Here is a 15,800-nt window from a genome sequence, read left to right on the forward strand (position 1 = left end):
CTCCCCTGCTCACGCTGTCTCTCTCTCTCTCTCAGAAATAAATAAAAAACATTAAAAAATAAAAAATTTAAAATAAAAAACCCCAAAAAGCTCAAGGTAGTCCATTTTAGGCATATCTGGGGTAATGGTCTGCCTCTAGATTTTGCTAGATAATAGACCCAAAAGTGACTGTGAAAGGATATTTGCTCCCAGGCTTCCCAGACTCCCTGGTCTGTGGGGAGAAGCCATTCCTAGACCAGGTAAAAGCAAGGCTGGGCCCAGGAACTTAGCAGGTCTCCTCACTCCACTACAATAAAATTCCAGAAAGAAAACAGGACATGATTAGGATTTCAGTCAAGAATGTGTCTTTATTGAAGAATCTGTAAGAAAAAAGGACAGACCCTCTGTAAAAAGAGGAGATGTTGCCTCCAAACAGCAGGGAGGAATGAGACCTGGGTGGCTTCCCAGAAGTCAGTGTTTCCAGCACGGCTCCCCTTTCCTGGCAAGCACTGGAGTGTGTCACACCACGACTAGTAACTCCTCTCCACCCCTATCAGCCTCCCCCTCCCCGTCCCACAGCCCTGGGTTCTGACAGCCATTTACCAATGGCTTTCCGAAGGCCCAGGAACAGACGTACTAGGCTTGCCTCTTAATGGGGTCAAAATGGGCTCTGCTTTGGAAAATTCAAACAGGAATGTAAAATAGTGGAGCTCTTTCTAGTCCAACCAACCCCTCCGAAGGGAAAGGGAGCAGAGTTTCCCTCCTGAATGTGCACACTTGTGGGGTAAACGGACTAGATCCCAGTCTGCTCTTTATTAGCATGGAGAATGGAAACAGCAGAATATGTAACAACCGTGTTAAAAGAGTCACTGAGTTCTAGAGGGCAAAGGGAGCTCTGCAGCTTCTGATCCCAACAAGTGCTCCTGCTAGCTGCCCAGCAGTGCTGGGATGGTCACTCCTCTCCAGCTGGGAGATTGTCCTCGATCCGCCTGATGAACCTCATCCGGATTTCTGTCACACCGTCTCCTTTCAGGGTGTCCTGGACAAACTTGGCCTCCACAGCCATCTGGACCTGGGGGACAGTGGGAAAGTGAAGCAGCAGGTGCCTAGCGGGAACCACAGGGGACAGGACTGTAACGGACTCATCCACGGCAGTCCAAACAAGGGGGCTGGGTTCCCACAAGGACAAACTGCCAGTCCGTGTTCCCCTGTAGAAAGCAGCGGTCCCGATCCGTAAGGCTGACGTGACAAAGAACACCCACAAATGAGACTGTTATCCAAATAAGCCAATCTGGGGACCTCCCTACTGTCAGCGAGAATCATCACCACGTAGAAACACCCACCCTGGATCTTGTGCTCGGCAGCGTCACGTCTCAGGCAGCAAGGTGCTGAGGTGAGCCAAAGGCTTTTCTTTTCTCTCCTTCCCTCAATCATTCAAACCTCTGTCAAGCCCCGACTACATTTCAGGCGTCCCACCAGGTAAAGAGCTGCACTCACCATTTCCAAGGCTCCCCGTAACACCCCACACAAGAGATTGGAATATATAAGGGACGAGTGGTTATCAGGAAGTTCCACAAAGTCCACCAAGGGATTATTTTCCAAAATGAGGGAGAACTCGTCACCAGCTGGGCTCCAATTGGTGATGCTCGGAGTGATGCCCAAGTACATCTTGAAGGCCACCTGTCAGGGGACACATGACAGCACCATGGAGAACAGGAGTAGGGGCCGCACACCAGGGGAGGTGATGGGACCGGCAAAGGAGGACTAAGTGGCTTGGGAACAAGACCGTGGCTTCTGCAAAACACCGCAGCTTTAGGTATTCGGGGCAAAAAAGGCAAAGCATCTATGCACAATTCCACACCCCTCTCCTTCAAGGCATTGTACAATGAGGCAACTTGCTGTCCACCTATACTTCTGACAGGGGTGGCTTCTTGGAACCAGCACGAGAGGCCCCGGTGCACTTCCGTGTCCTCTGTGCTACCTGAATCCTTCTTGAAAGCAAATATAAGTCACTGTGGCAGAATTACTCTGAAGACCTCCTTCCCTCTATCCATCCTCCTGATTCCAAACCCTCACAGTCTCTTCACTGTCAACGCTCTAGGATTTGGGCCAGCATATGCTCTACGGGGACAGAAAGAACCAACCTTTAGGTAACGGACGCCACAAAGCTAAAGGCGTTTTACCGTTTAGTATTAATTGCACAATACATAACACTAATATTACCAATAGTGGCCACTTACTATAAGCACACTAAGTGCATTCGTTTTCCTTGAATGCTCATGTTCATTACTTCCTTTACTTCTTATAACCACTCTGTGAGGCAGCTCTTATTTTCTTCTTTTAAAGAAAAAATAAGTGGTAATTAAAAGGTTAAAAGTAACTTACGCTTAACTGGTAAGTACTGGAGCCAGAATTTGAAGCCAGGTTTGTCTGAAGCCAAAGCCTGTATTCTTAACCCCCATGCTACTCTGCTACATTCACAGCCGAGGAGACCTGGCTTTGATTTCAGTGGGGCTTTCACCCATATGGATGATCCCTACCACTCGTCCCTGGTCATAATCTGTGCTATTCCCAAATCACCAGGAAGACTTCTTTGGCCCAGAGAGCTGCCGAACTAGTGTTTTGGAATACTAACGGCCTGTCTAAGGGTGATGGAGAGTGTGGTAGGCAGTGCCCCTCCCATGACATCCTTCAGCACAGCCAGGATAATGACCTTGGCAATGACATCTGCAGTTTCCCGAAAGTCGTGGCACCTTCCAACATTTGACCGTGCCAAGAAATCTTCAATCAGTCGGACTCCAATGTTATAGCCCCTGGGAAGAAAAGGAGAGAACAGGCTATATCATGGGGTACGAATGTCTTATGTCTGAACATAGGTCTGCTGTGGTAAAGAAAAAAACAGGGGACAATCCCAAAACATCCCAATATATGAGCTCAGTGGAAACTGTATCCAAAATGTTGGTTACAAGAGGGGTCTTGTTCTGGGCTCTAAAGGGCCATGTAGACTGTGCACTGGGGAGCCCCACTCTGGTCTTTCCCGCAAGGAGCTCACTCACATTTTATCCAGCTGTTTATTCACATCTTCATCATTTTCATAGTCCTTGCACAGCTGGGTGACCAGAGCCCCATAGGTAAGGGTGAAAAGCTCGGAGCTCTAAAAGAGATTCAAAAGACAGTCAAAACCAAGATGCACAAAAACCAAGGTTTATTGAGTCTAGATCGGCCTCAGTGCTGCTGTCAGGATTCAAAGGAAGGTCATCTGTGTCTGTGGGAAAGAACATTGTCCTCTAGGGAGTGCCAATGAGTGTGGTTCCCCAGGGTAAAGGTGGCAGGGCTTCAGCCAGACCCACTACAGAACAGGCGGTAAAAGTCACTCTTCCAACACATCAAGGTGGGTTTCTCCTAACCCTGGACCCCACCACAGCTGCCAAGCTAAGCCTGGGTCACCAGATCTGGGGCGCAAGCGGCAGCCATCCACTAGATACCATGACAGACGGACCCGAAACGGACATTTACAGATTAGCTTCTATATGTTAGCAGGTGTGACCAATGGCTTCACCACACCTAAGAATGTCTGGGGTGTCCTGGCCTAGAGTTCAACTGCACTGCCAGTGCCCCACCCAGGAGCAGCAGGGACCCAAAGGCCTGGTCTGTGGGGAGGAAAGGCAGGCCTAGACAAAGTCCGCTGCACTGATAACCCCCCTCCGAAGTCACTAAAATGAGGAAAAATAATGTTCCTCTTGACACAGAGCAAAAATGTTTCCAGGAATGGGGGCTCTTTGAAAGGAGTCTGATCTTTTGTGTACCAGGAACACAATCCTGATGTTTCTACGACAGCCACCGTTAAAATCACAGAATCCCTTTCGCAGATAAAGACTCCTATCACTTACCTACCAAGAAACAGAGATGTGGAAGGGTGAAGGGTGACAAATACCATGACTACAGAATGAAAGCAGGTCAGGAAGGCGCTATCGGGGCTAAACATAGTGAAAACATGCTACCAGCACATTGGGAGCAACCGATTCACACAGGAGGCAGGCTGAAAGACCAAGTCAGCCATCCAACCACTCCCTTCTGAGTGGAAGCTTGTCAAACTTGGGGCAGAGCACCTTTCTGTCCTCAAGTCTTCTGGAGAAGAAAGTCCAACTAATGTTAAGGCCCAGGCTCTCAGGACCTCAATGCTCTTCACCTCATCCCCCTGGCCTGGTGCTGAGGTCAACTGCAAGAATGATAATGTGAGGCCTTCTGCTCACACACTGCCTTCTACTTTTCATCGTCTCATTTTCCACCCCACAATAATTCTGTAAAGCAGAAAGGGCAGGGATTAATCTCATTTTGGAGATGAGGAAAACTGAGACTCAGAATGATTAAGTAATCTACCAAGGACAACAGCTAATTATTGACAAGAGTAATTTTGGGAGACAAAAACAAGTTTCTAAGCCAATATCATTCTACCCACTGTTCCCCACAAGTGCAATATTAAAAAACACCCTAAAAAAAAAAAAAAAAAAACTTAGCTGCCCTAGGGAGTCAAAGAGAATCAGTTTCAGAACCAGGAAGCGTTTTGAACTAAACTAAAACAGTCAGATCAGGGTGTCTCCAAGAGACCATTTACCAAATATGGCAATTAAGGGGAAGCTATTAAGGAGGCCAATGATTTTTTAGTAAAGTTAAGGGTTTGGCACTAGAATGGCCTGGACATGAATGGATGGAGACAATCCAGCAGTTACCAGTCTATCGAGTTGGCACCACTGCATTAAGTCAGGAGAGCTTTCCTTCCATTATTAATGAGCCTTTGGATAGAGACTTCAGTGGCCTCAACCCACCATACTGCGAGTAACATATGGATATCACGATGTTATCAAGTACCTTATACATGGAGCAGCCCCCAATTTACCAGTCAAAAAAAAAAAAAACCAAGGTTCTAAACAGATCCGTCCATGATCACAGAATCAATACACCTGGGATTTGGGAATGAGATTCCTGACCCAGGTTCTCTGCACTCTCTCTTAATTTGCAATTCTGTTTCCATCTCTGATTATGAACCAAGCCCACCTGAAGAGCATGCAATGTAAATGTAAAACTTAAAGGTCTTCATACATTAAAATAGGAGTGGAGCTATGGCATAGAAAAAAGTCATCCATTCAATGTTTACTATGTACCAGGGACTATCTAATAGGAGGGTGATAGATAATAAATTGAATAAAATATGTGGTTTGCCAGATGATGATAAGAGCTATCGACAAAAAGCCAGCAAAGGACAGACACACAGAGACAGAGAGACGGGGTGGGGAGGTAGAGAGAAAGAGGTGTCAATTTTATTTTATTTTATTAATTTTTTTTATTTATTTCTAAGAGAGAGAGAGAGAGAGAGAGCTTGAGCAGGGGAGGGTCAGAGAGAGAGGGAGTCACAGACTGAAACAGGCTCCAGGCTCTGAGCTGGCAGTCAGCACAGAGCCCGACGCGGGGCTCGAACCCACGAACCGCGGGATCATGACCTAAGCGAAAGTCGGACGCTTAACCGACTAAGCCACCCAGGCGCCCCAAGAGGCGTCAATTTTAAATAGGATAGTCAGAGAAGACCTAGTAAGGTGATATTTTTGCAAAGAACTGAAGGAAGTAAGGATACACCATAAGATACCTAGGTGAAAAGTGTAAAGACACTGATACGGGAGTATGTCTGCCATGTTTGAGAAACAGCTAGGAGACCAGTGTGATTTGACAGGAATAAACAAAAGAGAAAACAGAAGAGGAAGGCAGGTTACTGCTGACCTGGGTTTTCCGTCCTTGTGACCATTGTAACAGAAGATTCCATGGCACCTTAAAGGTCAGGTAACTCAACCAATCCAACACTGAACGTAATAACCACATTCTCCCTCCCAACAAAAACATGGATCTCTTCTGCAACATTTCTACTTCCAGTGCTTTAATTATGTTTAATAGTAATAGCCATTTACATTTATAAAATGTTCAGAATGCCTGCACAGATAGTTTTTCATTAATCCTAATAACAACCATGAGATGTTAGAACAAATGTCATCCATCCCCATTTTATAAGTGACAAGTAACTGAGACTCAGTCTTAATAATTGAGCACTGTCCTGTAAAAAGTTACGTGATCAAAGCCATCACTTAATAGGAGTTTTATCACATCTGTACAATGGTGACAATGAGATGTAGACAGGGCACCTGCTGCACACAACCTACACAAAAAGTACAGGACCTACAAAACTAGATGTTATTTTTACTCTTAAACTAGTTCTCTGCAGCGTGCTGTCAGAGGGTACTCTGAACTGGTTTAAGGAGGGAGATTTTTGAATCAATACAAAGAACTTTGTAACAACTAATAAGGCATATAGAAAGAATACTGGATTTATGGGGCACCTGGGTGGCTCAGTCGGTTAATCCTCTGACTCTTGACTTTGGCTCAGATCATGATCTCGCAGTTTGTAAGTTCAAGCCCTCCATCAGGCTCTGTGCTGACAGAGCCTGCTTGGGATTCTCTCTCCCCTTCTCTCTCTGCCCCTCCCCTGCTCATGCTCTCCCCCTCTCTCTCAAATAAACAAACAAGAAGGGGAAGGGAGGGGAGGGGAGAGGAGGGGAGGGGAGGGAAGGGAAGGGAAGGGAGAAAGAATACTAGGTTTGTAGTCAGAAGCCCTGATTCTGAGTCTGGACAGCCACTTACTAGCTGTGGGATTTTAGGTAAGTCACTTCATTTGCTAAATCCCAATCTCCTCACACAAACACGGGTAACAGTAAAATCTGTCATGCTGATTACAGGATTGTTGGGATGATCTAATGAGATAACAGACTTAAGACGCTTTGCAGACCAAGAAACCACAGAATAGCCGACAGGATCTCCAAGTAGAGGCACAACCTGAGCAGAGCAGGTCAAGCCAAGCCCTACTTCAGGTGAGCTACTGCACTTGATGGTTTTCAAAACGCTTTTCAGTTAGTGCCCCAGACAAAGAAATCTTCCTACAAGGGGGCTGATCTTTGGAGCTAATGCTCGAAGAGTCCCATTTACTATTTTTATCAACACAAATAATTCAGTGCGACTGCCCCCAGCAGCTGGAAATGAAGGTCAGTAACAGGAGGGAGTCCATCCCTCTCTTACCTCCGGCCTCCTGTTGGGGAGATTTTGAGGGGGGCTACTGAGGTGGTAACTCACTTGAGCACTAGATGATAGAGCCGCTGGGGTCGGGTTACTTGTAACACAACACAAAGTAAGGTTGGGTTTGATTGTCCGTGGACTTCAAGACCCAGACACTGTACAGACACAGAAAGGCTGGTATCTGTACAAACAAGGATGCCTGCTAGCTGACATTTACCGAGTGCCAACTGCGTGAAGTGCACTGTCACATCGCTAGCTTTTCACGCATGATCTCAATTAATTCTCAGAACAACCACATGACAGATGCTATTACTACACTTTCTAATCTATTGTTCAAAGATGGCGAAACCGATGCTTACAGCAATGAAGGTGGTCACCTAGCAAGTGAGCAGTTAGGCCGGGACAGTACTTTACCCCTGTGTGTATACTTTTCTGTCGCTTCCACAGGATGCGCTTCTCAAGGTTATGGACTGGGACTGCATCTCTACACTTCTCCCAATGGCCAGCACAGAGCTCCCCACACAGTTAGGGCTTAGGAAAAGTCTGCCAGACACATGGGCTGTTTTTGTTCCCACAGACTAAAAGCAGAGGTCTACTTCCTTGGGTATATTAATCATTTAAGTCTCGGAGGGTTTAAGTGGGAACACAGCAATTAGCAGAAGGTTGGGCCACCTGGGAAGAGGGCTGCGAGGGGAGACTCCCCAGGAGGAGAGGCACATACCAAAACCAGGTGGCCACAAAGAAGACCATGTGACAGCCCCCTAAGTAGGGCCAGCAGGAACTGAATGAGAGAGGCACCAAACCTTCATGTCATTCACTCACTAAAATATTGATTCTCTAGAGCCAAGCATCATTCTAGATGCTGGGAATACGGTCGAGGACAAAACAAATCCCTGCTCTGGTGGTTACGTTTTCATGGGGGAGACCGAAAATAAACAAGTATATAATTTATAACGAAATAGCACCATGAGCAAAGACAGAGTAGAGCAAGAGGTCAGAAAACTAGTCAGGTCGTCAAGGAAGGCCTCTTCAGGGGAGGTGAGCTTTGAGTAACTGTGAATGAAGTAGGGAGTAGCTACGGGAGGGTTAGTTAGGGTTACTCATTGGGGGAAGGAAGTTCTAAGCAGACACTAGCAGTTGCAAAAGCCTTGAGGCAGGAGTGTGCTGCTTTCCTCCCTCATTCTCCCACTCACCAAAGCAGGGTGAACACGGGGGGTCAAGGGTGGAACCTGGAGGTTCCTGTTTAAAATGGTATTAAAGGGGCACCTGGATGGCCCAGTCAGCATAGAGCCTGCTTCGGAACCTCTGTCTCCCTCTCTCTCAAATAAACATTTAAATGTGAATGAATGAATGAATGAAGTAGTATTAAAGGTTTTTTTTTAATTTTTTGATATTTATTTATTTTTGAAAGAGAGAGAGAGAGACACACACAGAATGTGAGCAGGGAAGGGGCAGAGAAAGGGGGAGACACAGAAACCGAAGCAGGCTCCCGGCTCTGAGCTGTCAGCACAGAGCCCGATGCGGGGTTCGAACCCACAAACCGTGAGATCATGACCTGAGCCGAAGTCAGACGCTCAACCGACTGAGCCACCCAGGCACCCCAGTATTAAAGGTTTTAATAGGCATTTCAGGTTTTAAAAAAAAGATACGAAAACTAAGCATCTCCTCATTATCTTAGGAAGAGAAAGAGAAAACATTTACCATGTCCCATACATTGTACACTGTTATCTCACTTAATCTTAAGTAGGCATCATCGTCCCCAATTTATAGATAAGGAAACTTTTTTTTTAAATATTTTATTTATTTTTGAGAGAGAGAGAGAGACAGCATGAGCAGGGGAGGGTCAGAGAGAGAGGGAGGCACAGAATCTGAAACCGGCTCCAGCCTCTGAGCTAGCTGTCAGCACAGAGCCCGACGCAGGCTCGAACCCACGAACCGCGAGATCATGACCTGAGCTGAAGTCGGATGCTTAACCGACTGAGCCACCCAGGTGCCCCTAAAGATAAGGAACTGAGGAGCAAACATGTAAAGACTTGAGAATTCCAACAACGTCCAGGCTTTTCCTGCTACATGATAGTTTCCTAGCAAAATATACTCTTTCTTTTTCTTTTAAATCCTTGATATTTTCCCCAAAACAGGAATTCTTACCCTGTGACCCATGGAGAATCTTCAGGGAACCCCCAAATCCCTCCAAAATGTAAACAAGTGTCTATGTACATGTTTGTCAATTTAGATTTCTGGGGAGCGGCACCTGTGTGGCTCAGTTGGTTAAGGGTCTGTCTGACTCTTGGTTTTGGCTCCGGTCATGATCTCACGGTTTGTGAGTTCAAGCCCCAAGTAGGGCATCGCGCTATCAGAGATTTTCTCTCCCTCTCTCTCTGCCCCTCCCCTGCTCACACTCTCTCCCTCAAAATAAATAAAGTAAACTTTAAAAAAAAAAAAATTCTGGGGAGGAGATCCATAGGTATCAGCAGCTTCTCAAAAGGGGTCTGAGAAAAAAACAGTTAAGTACTACTTAGGAGCATTAGAGCCTCCTGCCACCCACTTTTGGTGGCTGTTTGGAGGGTAAGATGCCAACGTATAAGGGATGTTTAATCATCCTGCTAGAGCTGAGTGTCAACAAAGGGCCCCTGATTTAGTTTCTAAATAGGGAAACAAAGAGCACGGGCAATTCTGGAGGTAAGAATACGGCAAAGTAAAACACCTGCCAAGAGGTCCCCTTAATTTGGAGAAACGCGCCATCTACCTAACGTTCCACGTCCAGCTGCCATCTGCAACCAAATTTTATCAGACTACATGGGGTCCCTCTATTCCCAGGGCAAGAAAGGCATTCCTCCCCCCCACCCCCTCCCTCTCACTTACTGCCTACCCTGGCCCACCTCTCACTCCTCCAAATAAAAGTCCCTTTCTGGCAGGATCGGTATCGGAGCACCTCTTACAATGCCCAGAGCACAGTGCGAGAGGCAGCAGGGCCTAGGAGTCTGCAACTTGGAAGTTCTACAGAGACATGTGTTCAAATCCTAACTCTTCCTAGCTGTAAATTTGGGGAAGTTACGTAACCTCTCGGAGCTGAAAAACTGCGGTAACATTATCCACCTGAGTTACTTTGCGAATTAAATGCGACCATGAACGTAAAGTGCTTGGCCCAGCGTCTAACACACAGTAAGAGAACAACAGTGGTAGCTGCTGTTATTACCGTCGTCCTAGCACCCAGCGGTCTAGCACACAGCGGCTCTCACGCGTCGGGGGAGGGGTCTCTGAGCGACTCCAGCGGCCCTACAACCTGCTTCAGGCCCGGGACGTCCCCGGTGTGACTCTCCCCTCGAGACCCCCAGGCAGCCCCCTCCTTCCTTCCTGCGAAACCACCCTGCGCTCATAAGACGCCCCTTTCCAACTGCGCCCCGCGCCAGGCCCCTTCCCCAAAACGCCTCCATTCCGCCCCACCCGCCGAGGTCACGCGCTCCTAGTTACCATTTTCTTGCTCTCGGTGCCACGGTTCGCCTGCCTAGACATGGTGCCGGCCGCCGGACCCCGCCTCGCCACAGACCCGCTCGGCGACCCCTCCGGACACCGCTCGACCCAGCCGCTGCCCCTCAGCTTTCGGGACTGACCGGCACCAACTCACCGCGCCTGCGCGGCCTGCCGCGGGGCACCACGGGACTCGTGGTCCGGCGGATGAGGGTAATTCCCGCCCGATAAACGTCAGACTACAACACCCAACAGCCCCGTGGGCAGCTCCGCTGGACTACAAGTCCCAGAGTGCTACGCGCGCGGCTGACACTCTTAGAGCCTGGCTCCCCCAGGGCTGCAATGTGGCCGCTGGGTGGCGTCCGGAGCTTGCGGGAATCTTGTATAGTCCACACACTTCCCCCTTTTCCCACCCTCTCACCCCCACAGATGCTCCGCAAATTCCTCTCTTGCTGGGTTGGTCTTGGAAAGTCCCCCTTTCGAACTAGCTTCTTCCGCTGTTGCTGCAGTTCAGAGCCAAAAGCTCCCAGGATGTCCCAGAAAACTAGCTATGGCTCACACATAGATCTGGCTTCTTACTGCAAAAATATTTAATGACAACTTACTATGTGCCAAGCATTTCACTAGTGGTTTTCTTCACACTGTCATATGTCTCCAAACTCCAAAAGCAGCCAGTACCTGCATCCTACCACTGTGACCTCATCATGGAATAGCCAGTCTGTTTGCTAAAATTCAGGTCACTTTGTCTCCCTCCCCCTCCTCAAGAACAACTCCACTGCCTGGTCCCTGGAAAAGAAAGATCGTCACTGTTTGTAGCAGCCAGTCCGGGATTTTAATCTCAGCTTTGCCATGTTAGGCAAGTTTCTGGATCTCTTTCAGTTGTTGTGAAGATTGGTGAGACACAAGTGCAGAGCACTGGGGCCAGCACAAAATAAATGCGCATTCCCTTTCTTCCAGCCACTCTCTAAAAACAGCCCAACAGGTCCCAGAAACACCAGGGGAATGTGCTAGCCACACCCTCACCATCACCAAAGGAAGTCCTACAGTCCCTGACCATAGCTCTTTGGCTTCAGCTCTAGCCATCCCCTCTGGCTGGTCAATTGTAAGCTGGCCTGGGAGTCCCTGAGCACCCTCTCCTCATTTAAGCCTGGTAGCCCGGCTCTGTAAGCAGCTGCATTCTAGCCCCTAGCCTTCACCATGACAACCAGCCTGCCCAGACAGACGCGAGCCAGCCCGGCTGGGGAAGACTGGGGGGGCCCAGGCTGCTCCAGTTAAAGGCCAGTTCCCAAGATTTTCCCAGTCTCTCCCTCAGGGTGCAGGACCAGTGGTTATTATACCCTTCTCCCTGTGACACAGACGTTCTGGGGCTTGCCTAGAGGCAGTGACCTTTGACTCTCCCTACTGTGTTAGTGCCTTGGCTGGGAGTTCTGGGAAGGAGCTGGAGGGCCAGGCTGTGGTAGGGGAGGAAGCAGGGGCCGGCTAGCCCCCAGAGGTCAGCACAGCCAGGGAAGAACCTCCCGCATTCCCAGGAGAGAGGACAGCTGAGGTGAAAGCTGCAGTTGGCTGGCCTGTCTGTCGGTCTGGGCTCCTCCCTGCCGGCTGCCCTTGGCTGCCCACAGAAACCTGAGTCACAGTCACAGCCAGCCGCCCGACCCCACCCAGCCTGCTGTCAGTCAGGGTGGTTCTGGAGAAGCTGCAGGCGGAGCCTCTCCCTGCCCATCTTATGACCTCTGAGATTCTTCTTCTGCCTGTGATTGCTCCTTTTGGTGTCTTTTTCGCTGGGACTCCTCCTTCCAGTGCCCCAAGTCCTGAATTAAGGATGGGAGTGGGGTCCATTTTAAGCTGATTTATAGGGTCTCCTCCTTCACTCAGATGTGAACCTACACCGCTTAGACAGCTGCTCCAAGGGCTCTCTGTACAGCCCCCGTCATTCCCAAATCCCAATCCCTCTCCACCACTGCTCAGGGCCAGACACCTCGGAAACCAGGCACCTCTCCACACCCTTGTCTCCTTCTCCCTAGAAAACAAAGTAGCAGGGACAGCCTCCCATTCCTAGCAGGGGCTCTAGGCAAAGACCCCTCCCAGGAATCCCAGACAGTGAGCCTGCTCCGTCCTAGATCTGAGTTCTTCCTCCTCCAGTCAGGCCCCCTGTTCCTTTCCATCTCCAAGCTGGAGGGAGGGAGGCCTTATTGCCACTGGTGTCACCACTGCCCTTGAGGACATTCCCTACCCTGGCCCCAAGGAGTGGGCCTGGAGGGCTCCCCAGAAGAGCCGTGTGGTATGGGTCTCTAACCCATTCACCATGCTGTGCCTTGGGGGTGGGGTGGGTGTGAGAGTCTGGTCTCCGTTCTCTCTGCTGCCCCCACTGAGAGGCCCCTCCCACTTCCTACTTTGTGAGTGTGGAGACGGCCTCCTGGGCCTTCCTCCTGATTCATATCTCTGTGTCAAATCTCCCAGTGATTTCCGTCACCCCTCTATCAGTTTCGTCCTGGACCCTGCCCCACCAAACCTAGGAAGTTGTAAATGCCCTTGCTCCTGGCCTCCCCCTAGGGGGATCAGGAAGGGGACTTACTGCCGATTCCTGATCCCATTCAGTGACCTGCCCCCTAGCCCAAGCCCAGCCTCGTGGTGAGAGGAACAGCTCATTCGTGCCTGTTTCTAAGGAGGAGGGGACTGCCCTGGGCGGTAAGGGAGTCACAGAGGAGCCAACAGAGCTCCTTGCCCATCACCAAAGAGGGCAAGGCAGCACCAAAGAGGGCTTCACTCCTTGATATTTCAAGTATCTCACTTGTTCCTTCTCTGGGATGCCTAATATGGGGGGGGTGGGGAGCATGTGAGGCTCCCAGATGCTGTCACCCAGCCCCAAACTCGGACAGACACACATACTCAACCTTCTCAGTTGCTGGAGCCTGGGATCTGCAAGGGACGCTGATAAGTCAGGCAGTAAATGGAGAGGCGCCCACTCCATCCCCCCATTTGTTTGCTTTGACATAATCCATCACAGGACACTGCTGCACTCCTGATTCCCCCTCAGCCATCCTCCCAAGACTCATTCTGGACCCATCAGCTGTACAGGAAGCCTTCTGGAGCTGGCCGGCAGAACTGTCCACCAGGTTGGCTAGCTCACAGATGGCCTGCTGGTCCCCACCATTAGCATCTTGTGAGGGGGTTTGGGCGACTCCACCCTCAGTCTAGAGAAGAGCTCCTCTGCGTTGGCACTGTTGACATTTAGGACCTAATGATGTTTTGTTCTGAGCATTGTAGGATGTTAAACAGCATCTCTGGTGTTTAAGTACTAGATGCCAGTGATACCCCCAGTTCTGACAACCAGAAGTGCCTCTAAATATTGCCAAATGCTGTCTGGGGGCCAAAATTGCCTCGGGTTGAGAACGACTGACATAGGCTAATACCACACGCTGTCTCTTTGCAATGGGCTCCTCAAAGTCAATCACAGATCATTAGACACAATAGAGAATTCCCAGTTCTAAAGCAGTGCTCACCCCTCCCCCTTGCAAAGAACCTTCCACAACTCCCCACAATCGACATCACGTAGATCATGATGTCAATTGGCATTCAGATCCTCTTACATAGACCATCCCTGGCCTATCTTTTCATTTTCAGCTACCATTTATTTCCTCCTCTATTCTTTTTTAAAATGTTTTTTTATTTATTTTTGAGAGTCAGAGAGAGACAGCGTGAGCAGGGGAGGGGCAGAAAGAGAGGGAGACACAGAATCTGAAGACAAACTCCAGGCTCTGAGCTGGCTGTCAGCACAGAGCCTGACGCAGGGCTCGAACCCACCAACTGTGAGATCATGACCTGAGCCGAAGTTGGACGCTTAACCAACTGAGCCACCCAGGCGCCCCACTCCCTCCACTATTCTTGAGGTCTAGCCAATGAAGGTATCTCACTGTTCCCACCCTCACTGAAGACCAGGCGGGGTCCTCATCCTTGTAGTCACTTCGAGATCTACCCTAGAGGGCTCTTCTCCTATTGGGTTCCGTTCATGAATTCCGAGTCTAGTCACTGCCTGGCTCAGGGTAGGCCTATTCAATTCTGGAAAATGCAGTCCCTGAGGCCTCTGACTTCACACAGAACCATGGTGGATTCCATCATGCACGTGGTGCCCTCCCTTTGCAGATGGGATGGCTGATGAGAAGAATCGGCTCCTCCTCCAAATATGCTTTTATCCTTAAAACTCCATCATCATTATCATCATCACCGGCATCATCATCATCATGATGATGTTTATTTATTGCACACATCTTATATGCCAGGCTCCGTGCTAAGCACCTCATCTGCATTGCCTTATTTAACCTTTACAAGGACCCCATGATACCTCATGGTACTATCATTTTCCTGATCTTGTAGGTGAGCAAACTGGGTCTCAGAAAAGTTAAGACACTAGCTTAAGGTCAGCAGCTCCATTTACAGGCTTTCCATCATCATCATTTTCTAATGATTTGGGGCCAGAGGGAGCACTGTTCCCTCCCCAGGCCTTTCCCATCCAAGTACTAACCAGGCCCTACCCTGCTTAGCTTCCAAGATCAGACGAGATCAGGTGCGTTCAGGGTGGTATGGCCAGAGACTCCCCAGGCCTTTCCAAGAGAGTTCAGGTCCCCAACTACTCATTCCTCCTAGTCAAGCTGCTCCCAGGTTGCCTGAGACCCAGACCATTTTGTCCGCCAAGCCCCTTTGAAATGGCTGCTTTCTGGAGCTGTTCAAAGAAGAAGACACTGGCGGGAAAGAGGGGCGGGAGGCTAGTATCTCACTGGACCTAATCTCTGGACAATGGAGAATCAGAAAACTGACCTTCTAGAGGTCAGGACAAAGGGCAGGGAGGGGATGGCAGGGCCCAGCTGTGCCCCCTCCTTCCTCTCCTCTGTCAATCCCTGCAGCACCATCATCGATCCACCTTTCCCAGCAAGCGCGCCCCCCCCCCCCCCCCCCCCCCCGCCTCGCTGCCCAGGCTGGCCTGACTTGGCTTGAGGCCCCACCTCCGCTGGCACTAACAAGGGATTGGGGGATCCACCTCGAAGAGCTGGGAAGCAGGACTATTTGGGGGAGGGGAGTCAGAAGAGGCTCACTCCCTCCTCGACAGGCCACAAGGGAGAAATATCCTTCCGGGGAGATTGGAGGGGTCGCCCGATGGGGGTGGGGGAGGTTCAGGGCCAGGACCACCCAGTTTGGAGCTGGGAGGGACCCAGCAGATTAGAGACCTGAGTAAAGCATTGGTGCAG

At 49.6% G+C, this 15,800-nt stretch overlaps 1 protein-coding gene across 1 annotated transcript; it reads right to left on the reverse strand.

The window, feature by feature from the left end:
- Positions 1 to 321: 321 nt before the first annotated feature.
- Positions 322 to 10,731, reverse strand: TRAPPC3 (trafficking protein particle complex 3). Its single transcript, XM_039251756.1, has 5 exons — positions 10,564 to 10,731; positions 3,036 to 3,133; positions 2,693 to 2,792; positions 1,477 to 1,659; positions 322 to 1,051 (listed from the first exon to the last, which is right to left on the reverse strand). The coding sequence occupies exons 1-5, from the start codon at positions 10,603 to 10,605 to the stop codon at positions 932 to 934; spliced, it is 543 nt and encodes a 180-aa protein (XP_039107687.1). The 5' UTR covers positions 10,606 to 10,731; the 3' UTR covers positions 322 to 931.
- Positions 10,732 to 15,800: the final 5,069 nt, after the last annotated feature.

The sequence above is a fragment of the Hyaena hyaena genome, unplaced genomic scaffold, assembly GCF_003009895.1.
Source record: "Hyaena hyaena isolate Hyena2069 unplaced genomic scaffold, ASM300989v1 scaffold_397, whole genome shotgun sequence".
NCBI lineage: Eukaryota > Metazoa > Chordata > Mammalia > Carnivora > Hyaenidae > Hyaena > Hyaena hyaena.

Coding starts and splice junctions, on each gene's coding strand:
- TRAPPC3 (XM_039251756.1), bottom strand. CDS start 10,605: ATGTCTAGGCAGGCGAACCGTGGCACCGAGAGCAAGAAAATG. Junction 2,793..3,035: donor AATAAACAGCTGGATAAAAT/GTGAGTGAGCTC, acceptor TTTTCTTCCCAG/GGGCTATAACATTGGAGTCC. Junction 1,052..1,476: donor TACGGGGAGCCTTGGAAATG/GTGAGTGCAGCT, acceptor ACTGTCCCCCAG/GTCCAGATGGCTGTGGAGGC.